This window comes from Colias croceus, chromosome 3 (assembly GCF_905220415.1).
Source record: "Colias croceus chromosome 3, ilColCroc2.1".
Taxonomy (NCBI): Eukaryota; Metazoa; Arthropoda; class Insecta; order Lepidoptera; family Pieridae; genus Colias; species Colias croceus.
The window spans coordinates 2469051-2479135 of record NC_059539.1 but is presented as its reverse complement, the minus strand read 5'-3'; the positions used below and the strand labels follow the sequence as shown (position 1 = coordinate 2479135).

Here is a 10085-nt window from a genome sequence, read left to right as displayed (position 1 = left end):
GGGAAGGGAGTAATTACGCCAATCATTAACGGCCATAACAAATCCCCGGGAAGCTATAATCAGGACGCTACGTACTTGCCGCAATTAGTACTGTCATGGTACCAATGTATGCTCCTGAAAAAATAATATTTTCATACATTTGTAATCAAATGATAGCGCATAACACACACATATTATACACACATTGTGTCGTGTATTCTTCGAATGTGTGCTCCTGAAAAGTATGAAAGAATAACGAGTGCGGTAGCCCATTTTTTCTATTTATATGTGAAATGATTTGGAACTTTACTAATAATTTTAATCCTCCTAGGTATCCTGTATAGGTACTCTGCGCTAACTAACAATAACATTTGTGATCTTTTGAGGCAGTTTTATATTTTATGTTATTTCACAGCAACACAGTTACCACGTGCAACAGGAATAAATTATAAAAAAAAAACAATAAACAAAACTATAACTAGATCCAAGAAAAATAAAACAAAGTTGAGAATAAAACATTTATTTCGAAATTCGTTAAGTTAAGCTACTTTGGCACAAGCTGTGTATATGAGCCCAATACCACATGCTCTCTGCCCCATGACCATGCGGAAGTACCCCTGGTCGCCCCACTGTTTGCCCCATGAGTTCTTAATGAGCCAGTAGTTGGTGGAGCCCTCTGAAAAAAAAAGTCGTATAAATATACTTAGTAGGTTCGAATAATTTGATATTTTTGTTTTTATGGCATTCAAATCCATACTAATCCATACTAATACATATTATAAATGCGAAAGTAACTCTGTCTGTCTGTCTGTCTGTTACTCAATCACGCCTAAACTACTGAACCAATTTGCATAAAATTTGGTATGGAGATATTTTGATACCCGAGAAAGGACATAGGCTACCTTTTATTGCGAAATATGTACCACGGGCGAAGCCGGGGCGGACCACTAGTATTATTATAAAGTAACTCGTCTGTCTGTCTGTTACTCAATAAGACGCCTTAACTACTGACCCAATTTGCATGAAATTTGATATAGAGATATTTTGATACCCGAGAAAGGCTACTTTTTACCCCGGGAAATAGGATAGGTTTTATCCCGGAAATCCCACGGGAACGGGAACTATGCGGGTTCTTCTTACTGCGCGGGCGAAGCTGCGGGTGGAAAGCTAGTCCTTTATAAATATAAATTTATTTAGGTTCGAATAATCTGGTACCCAGTATAAGTAGTAGGTAATAGAAAACAAGTGGGTTGAAGTATTTTGTATACTAAGTAAGTAAGAAATATCCATTGTGAAGAAGAATAATTATGCAGAAATGTTTAAATATCACCCATATGTATTACAAGTTTCGTGTACACAGTATATTGTGATAAGAAATGACTACTATCATCTACTGTAAAAGTGTCATTAATTAATCTGATGTTGTTTTTAAGATTCAGCTCCTGAATGAAGTATAACATCACTACATAGTATAAAACAAAGTTGCTTTCTCTGTCCCTATGTCCCTATGTATGCATAAATCTTTACAACTACGCAACGGATTTTGATGTGGTTTTTTTAATAGATAGAGTGATTCAAGAGGAAGGTTTTAGTAAATAATTTATTATGTTTTAGGCAAAGCGGGCGAAGCCGCGGGCGGACAGCTAGTTTTACAAAAAAAACTCTTACCTTTGCCGTAACCAATCAAAGTGACTGCATGTAGACCGGAGTCGCATCTCCTGGGCTTGTAAACTCCTTTACCTAAATTTCGCATCTCTGGTGCCGTGAACATGTCTGAAATAAAAGGTTATTCAAAAAACAAGTCACATTTTAAGTATTAAGGAGAGTGGTAATACCTACATAATGAAAAGAACAAAACATGTTCTTTTCATTATGTAGATTTTTGAACAATAAATTCAGTAAAATTATGAAATGGAACAATGTGATATATACTTTCATACGGTATGATATTATGATACGGTACTGAATGTTGAGGCGGAAAATCACGCATAGACCAGAGTTTTCAACGATGAGGGTTATTAAAAATAAAATCTTGTAAAATAGAACAATAAAGTATTTTTTTATGATTTGCATTGTTCTTTAGACGGACATTTTTTTTCGAAATATCTATATAATAAAAATACCTATATTAAATTAGACATACAAACTGACAAAGGTCCATGATTAGCCAGAGCCGTTTTAAGCGCTTCCTCCCCCCTCACACGCAGTCTTCCCCCTCCCACCACTTTGACAGCTACCTTGTTACGTTTTGTACTGCATTGTCCTTGAACTGCTTTATAGGGATAATCCTGCTGCAGCATGCTGCCTCCTTCCCTCTTTAAAGCACTGATGCGCAAGTAGAAAATTGGTTTATTAATATTATATTAAACTAGCTTCCGCCCGCGACTCCGTCCGCGCGGATGTCGGTCTTCGCGTGGATAATTTATTTCTCCATTTTGAGTAACTCTGACAATTAAACATCTTATAAATATCTATTGGACCCAAATACGGCTAGGCCTATAATAATACGCAACGTGTGTTCGTGGTTCTACAGAACAACGTCTATGGATAAAACTGAAAAATTAAGATTAATTTTTTTCTGCGTATTTTTCCAGGATAAAAAGTATCCTATTTTACGCCCGGCCCAGGATAATAAGGTATAATTATACCAAGTTTCATCGAAATCGAACTGTTAGTTTTCACGTGATGCCTTCACATACAGACAGACAGACAGACAGACAGACAGACAGACAAAAATTTTTTTAATCACATATTTGGGTTTGGTATCGATCCAGTAAATACCCCTGGTATTTATTTTTTCAATATTTTCAATGTACAGAATTGAACCTTCTACAGATTTATATTAAATTAATATTTCTTAAATAATTGTAGGTACTGCATTTAAAAACTGCACTTAAAAATCTCAAAATCAGTCCAGCGGCTCGAGCGTGCCAAATAAATATACAAACACACATACACTCGAAAATGATAACATCTATACATATAATAAATCTGTAGAAGGGTCAATTCTGTACATTGAAAATATTGAAAAAATAAATAGCAAGGGGTGTTACTGGATCGATACCAAACCGATATAATTATACCTTATTATCCTGGGCTGGGCGTAAAATAGGATACTTTTTATCCTGGAAAAATACGCAGAAAAAAATTAATCTTAATTTTTCAGTTTTATCCATAGACGTTGTTCTGTAGAACCACGAACACACGTTGCGTATTATTATAGGCCTAGCCGTATTTGGGTCCAATAGATATTTATAAGATGTCATTGTCAGAGTTACTCAAAATGGAGAAATAAACCATCCACGCGAAGACCGACATCCGCGCGGACGGAGTCGCGGGCGGAAGCTAGTTTGGGTAATAAAAATATTTACTCACTTGAAAACATGATGCACATGTCCTCCTCTGCAACCGTGATCAGCTTTATCACAATCCAAACCTTGTTGTTCGGATAAATCCAATAATTTTCCGTGTTTCTTTGCATACTGTCCTTCGATGTTACCTGAAACAAAAAAACACATAATATTATGAAGTCTTAACAACAAGAGTTCAGAGTCCAATTTTATAGAACTTATTGATTATTATTATTGTTTGAAATATCTGTGTGATCGCTTATTGACATCTTTTTTGGTCTTCAAGAAAACTTGATCATTAAGGAAGGGTCTGCTAACTGCTTAAAAGCAGACCCTTAATGATCCAGTTTAATATTCAAGGAAACATGATCAATATTATATCTATATACTTACCAATAGCACTAAATACATAGCACGATCCACATTGTTTCTGATTCTTGACGTCAGTTACGTAACCATTTTTACGGTAATCTAACTCTTCTGGAGCTTCTACATAAGATTCAAAATCGAATTCCTCGGTTGTCATATTACCACTTACTCCTGTGTATACATTTATAAGCTCTTCTTCAGTTATATCAGATAGGCTAGTTATACGAAATGTGGCATCATCGTCTTCTTCATTTAATTCGTTTATTTCTTTCAAACTTTCTTTAAAAATTTCAAATCTCGTATTGTATTCATACCCTTCGTACGATTTATCATATTTTTCAATGAATTGCTGGAAAATTTCTTCCGCTTGGTCTAGATCGTAATATTTTTGATTCAAAAGATCAAAATTAGCAAGTACTGTAGTGATTGCACAAGAGACAAGACAAATGGTCAGAAACGACATTATTACGTATTGTTGTTTCTAGATATCGTTCATGCTTATTTATACTTGTTAATATATTTCACTTATGTGCGATTAAGTGTAGTGATCCTGAAAATGTTAAGACTGACATTGTAAAAATTTCTACTTTTATTAAAAAAAAACTTTTTCTATTGAAATTCTGAATGTTTCGAACTGATAAGAGTTTTTAACTACGCAGTCGTTAGTTTATAATAATAATTTTTTCATGTCTCGACCTTGTAAAATTTGTGTTAAAATTAAGTAATTATTGTGAAATAATCTTTTCTGTATTCCTTTTGTTACAAGCGCTGCTAACCAAAATTATGGACATCTTTATAATTCGTTTTTAAATTTAATGATAAAATTTGTAGATAATTAGTTTACACTTTACACTAATAAAAAGTTGTTCTTCCTTACCTCATTGCATTCTGTATAGAAAATGCATGTTTAATTGAATTTAATCAGAGAAAGTGGTTACGTAGAGAAAATGAATATATTCCAACATATACCAATTATTATTGGTTCATGTTTGACTATCTCACAGATAATCGCGTTTTTCACCTGCAATGTAACATCCGTTCTAGTATATATTTTGTATTATATTAGTTTTAAAGCTTCTATAGGTACAAGTTAGCTCTGTAGTAATTACTAGGTAACAGTTCTCCACCGATTTAAATTGCATTAATTTTCGAAAATAGAAAATAAAAATAGTTATATCAAATAGCCTATAATTTTAAAGCATTCCTATAAGTGGGCTACCCAAGAAATTAAAAAAAAAAATTGTTTCCTTCCCTACTGGTTCGAATTAAATTAGCGCGTTCAACCAAACAATTAATTACCTACACTTTGCTACTTAATTATAATGCATATAATATCATCATCATTGCTAATTTTATAAAGGCGAAGGTGTTTTTGTTTGTTTGTATTTCTTTCATGTCGCAACGGAGCAATAAAATTGTTGTCGATTATACAGATAAGAGAATATTATTTTCACAACATTTGCACACAAAGGTAGAAGACAGATGCTATTAGTTACCTGTCGACTTCAAATACCTAAAATATTACATTACAGTCAGTGATTTCACTGATTGTAATGTAATATTTAATCTTATAAAGTTTTCGTTATATTGTCTCTATCTTTTTTTCTGTTTAGTTTTAAGGAATGGAAAAAAATGTGCGTTAGTAGATTTTTAAACCAAACAAATTCCCTGCATAACTTTTCCTTCAATCTCTCTGAATATAGAATTTGTTGTTTGTTGTACCTATGTTTTCTCAAATCTCAATATCTTTTACGTATTTAATATTTGAAGTAGGTACATTTTTCGTTTCCGAAATTTTTAAAGGTAAATAAGTATGATGAATAAAAGAAAACAATAACTTTCAATGCTCTTATTTAATTCATTATTTTATTAATTTTCATTAATTAACGATAGATGTCGCTACATAGTTGGTAATACCAGACGCTCGTTGTCCCATAACCAACCTCATGTACCCCTGCTCCCCCCACTGTAGACCCCATTGGTTCTTGATGATCCAGTAGTCGTTTGTGCCATCTGTAAATGAAAGTAGTATATTTAATATTTTATTTGCATATTTTATAGAGTCAGTACCTTTTTTTTATTTATAGTAGGGAAATCTTCCAAAGAAGCCCCCGGGGAAGGAGTCGTGGGTTATCTCGGATTCTTACCGACTAAAACCCCACTGTGTTCCGTCGAGGGCCGCGGGTATTGGTTGGAATTCTTCCGCGACATAGAATCAGTACCTATATAATATATAGTGCACACATACAAACCTCGAGTCTTTTGTGTGTTTTTTAAGCGAGTCTTCTTCAATGAGAAATTGGAGACTTTTTCAAACGCGATTTATTAATATAGGTATCTACCTTATATTAAAATACTTCCTCAATTGATTTTTGATACTAAATAGAAACGAAAAAATATTTTATTGACAACTTCTTTTGTTTTTATGATCATTAGTTACCTACGTCATATTATTATATTTTGTAATTGGAACTGGCCTGTGGCCAATACCACCCCAATACTAAAATATATTCGAGTAAAAACTATCGATTAAGATAAAATCATCGTTTAATTATTGTTTGTAAAAAGTAACTTTTATATTGGAAAAAAATTAAAATATTGTTTTAATAAATATGTATTACCGTTTCCATAGCCGACTGCGAGAACAGCATGATTTATATTTGAGCAACCGTTCCTGGGACTGTAAACACCTCCCATGTAAGATTTAAATTCGTCATTGGCACATATAGCTAGAACACAAATTTTATAGTTATCTAATAAATAAATATTACTATTATTGAATGCCTATAAGAAATACTCAAGTGTCTTATTGAAATAGGTTAAGAAATAATGATAATGCCGCGGGCATAAAGCTTTGCCCGCTTTGTCTAAAAAATTTTTATGAAGGTTGAGTGTAATCAACCTTCGAAGTCCATTGTAGTTTATAAGATCTATGCAAACATAGGGACGGACAGACAGTGACAGCAACTTTCTTTTACTATGTAGTGATCAGGAGGATTAAAAATGAGCAGTGTCTTATGTTTATTTCACATACAATTTTTTGTAGACTCTAGAGGCATGTTAAAATAGTTTAATTAACACGTTTATTCCTGCGCCTATGGAACCATGATAATTCGATATCTGTTTGATTAAAAATACAACTATGAAATTACGAAAATCATGCTATAGATGTATCAGTCACTTTAACTTCATTCTTATATTACCAATAGACGTAGGGCCATGATTAGCAACTGTTTCCTTGAGTTCATCTTCACTGGAGACAAATACCTGGTTTCCACCAGACACTGTTACAGCAATTTTGTTCTTCTGTGTTCTACATTGAGCCTTAGCACCTTCGTAGGGATAATCTTCCTCTCGCATGGATCCACCTTCATTTGCTAAAGCCCTATAATTATATTTCTAAGTTTTATGTTTATTAGTACCCATGCCCATCGTATTACGAGGACTTAATATCCTAAATATTACGTACTTGATATAAACGGAGCGTACGATATACGCGTGTACGGAGTGATTATAAAATTAATAAACGCGCTATCTAACACTAAATTTTCATTCATGTTAGCAAATTCTTCAGATTTACAACATTAGTATGGATTATTTATGGATAATCGTTGATAGTTAATAATTTGTTATTTTAAGAGGATAATTTAAAAGTTAACCCTGGTAGAGATAAAATAAATTAAATGTGTTGGAAAAGTTGCCTGTATTTTTCTCAAATTAACGGTTTAAAAACTTACTGCATGACCTTGTGAGGCCAGCCTCCGTCACATGTGCCCGTGGTCTCACAATCTAATCCTTGTTGAGGTGAAAGACTGAATGCTTGCGTGTTATGATTTTTAGCATACTTTTATTTATTTATATGGTACATGTTTGCAAATTTATGCCGTTAGAAGTGTGTTTTGCTTCAAAAAGCCTAGTACTTAATTGTACATAGTTATAGTGAATATTCATCACCTATAATCACAACCTACGTAGGTGATACATATTATAATTAATGTTAACATTCTTGACTTACATAAATGGAAATTCCTATCACAGAGACAATTTACCGATAAAAGTTTTAATGATAATATTAAGCTATTGCATAGCTTCTATCGCGGGCCTTGAGCGCGGGGACCGAATTGAGAAATTCCGTAACGAAAAAACCTCACGCTCCCCACTCCGGCTCGGAGGTGTGGCTTGAAGGCATGCTATGCAATAGCTTTACCGCGGCAGTCCCCGAGTGCCACACGTCTTTTTTCAAATTCTCATTCTGCAAATACGCTACGACATCTCTTTTCTCTATTTCAGTATTAACACCATTATTCTTACCAATAGCACTGAAACAGTAGCATGATCCACAAGGACTTTGGTCTTTAACAGATGTAACATAGCCATTATTACGCCAGTCCACACTAGCGGGTGCCTCTATACCAGTTGATTTAAATTTCACACCATCCATTGACACATTACCATTAAAACATAAATAAGTTTGAGCAAATTCGTCAAAAGTCATATCTGAAAATTGGTTTATTCCAAACTTTCCCATACCCTGCGTGTTCCATTTATTCACCTTTTCAAGGTTCTCTTTAAACACTTCAAAACGATATTCATTTCTTTCGTCATATTCCTTCTCAAATTTAACAATGAAGTGTCCAAATATTTCTTTAGCGTTATTTAGATCATAGTAAGTTTGATCTAAAAGGTTGAATTCTGAAGTAAATACCCCAGCAGTAAAAATAAAGATGGCAAAAAATATAATAAACATGGTGAGTTTATAAGTAATCTATAGTGGCATTGTTCAGTATTTATATACATGAAGTTTTCGCTATAAAACCAAATTACACTCCTATTATATGCATAGTTGGAGCGTTTTAAATGTATGGAGAAAGATAATAAAGGTATGCAAGTATATAATCAGGATATTTTTTCATTATTTAGATATCAACATATAATATCAGCGTTGCTTGAATAATGGAATTGTACCTAGTACCAAGCAAAAATAAAATTGTGGATGGAATCCGCTCTGTTTAAAGACCAACCAATACAAAAAATAAAATGCAAAACCGATTCCTTTTTCTTTCTTTTTTATGACTTTTGACCATATTCGTTTGATAGCTATAATAATATTAAGTGTATTTTCATGCATGTTTTTACAATTATTTTAAAGTTCCAAAAAAAGAGAATGTGTGCCGAGCGAGCACACGTGTCAGAAGTGAAACTTCTCGGCGCCGCACGCTCACGCGCGACACTTCCGTGCGCTACGTCGAGTAGTGAGGATCGGTTACGCTTTTTTCTTCAAAAATGGATGATTTTGATGATTTTGAACTAGCTCAAGAGGAGCTAACGCAGTTAGAAAGGAATTGTTTGCCTTGTTTTAACAAGAACCACAAATAATTTTTTTTCGTCGTAAATTTAGAATAAGAGTGTCGTATTTTCATTATGTGTTTTATTTCAATAAATATTTGATTATTACTATATATGTTTTTGGGATTCTGTTTCCGGCAGTATTGACGTAAAGACATACTTTTGATTAGCTCCGTATTTAAACGTATAAACTATAAAAATAACACGTAATTCTGTGAAATAACCTTTGAACTTAATAGATATTTTGGTAAACTACATTTTGAAATTAAAATTCAAGTGTAAACTGTGCGATAAAAACAATAATTCAGTGGATAAACAAAGGTAAAAAAAGATAAGGTTATCCGTCAAATCAACCATAAAAGCACACTGACATCTGACTTTGACAAGTGACAACGTCTGTTCAGTGCTACCAACCCAACAGCTTCATTAAACTGCGTTCATTTTACGACCAATTCCACGCATAGACAATAGCAAAAATGGATAACCTTCAAACTTTTTTTGACCAGATGAAAATAGAAATGTCAAAACAAACCGATGATATTATGATGAGAATTGATGAAAAATTAGCTCCTTTTAGACAAGAAATTCAGGAATTAAAGACAGAAAATGAGAAATTAAAGGAAAAAATATATAATTTTGAGAAATATAAAAGACTTAATAATTTAATTTTGTATGGATTTAAAGAGACTGAAGAATCAAGTAGCAACCTTATCGAAATCGTTAGAAAAAAATTTAAAGAAGATTTAAATATCAATTTTGAAGATAGGGATGTAAACACGATCTACAGAATTGGAAAAAACAACCCAGAAAAAGGAAAAGAAAGGCCAATCCTTCTGACATTCGTTAATCAATGGAAGAAAAACGAAATAATGGCAAATAGAAAGAAATTAAAAAATGTATATCTGTCTGAAGACTACCCGAAAGAAATACTTGACATAAGAAAGAAATTACAGCCAAAACTGGAAGAAGAAAGAAAGAAAGGTAATTATGCATTTATAAACTACGACAAGCTTGTGATCAAACAGGGGAAACCTGTGAACG

The 10085-nt window shown here is 33.1% G+C and overlaps 1 protein-coding gene across 1 annotated transcript; it reads right to left on the bottom strand.

The window, feature by feature from the left end:
• Positions 1 to 483: 483 nt before the first annotated feature.
• LOC123705964 (serine-repeat antigen protein 5-like) lies at positions 484 to 8445 on the bottom strand. Its single transcript, XM_045655088.1, has 11 exons — positions 7930 to 8445; positions 7436 to 7542; positions 6902 to 7083; positions 6320 to 6427; positions 5616 to 5711; positions 4576 to 4586; positions 3723 to 4179; positions 3355 to 3478; positions 2123 to 2304; positions 1648 to 1752; positions 484 to 655 (listed from the first exon to the last, which is right to left on the bottom strand). The coding sequence occupies exons 1-11, from the start codon at positions 8443 to 8445 to the stop codon at positions 519 to 521; spliced, it is 2025 nt and encodes a 674-aa protein (XP_045511044.1). The 3' UTR covers positions 484 to 518.
• Positions 8446 to 10085: the final 1640 nt, after the last annotated feature.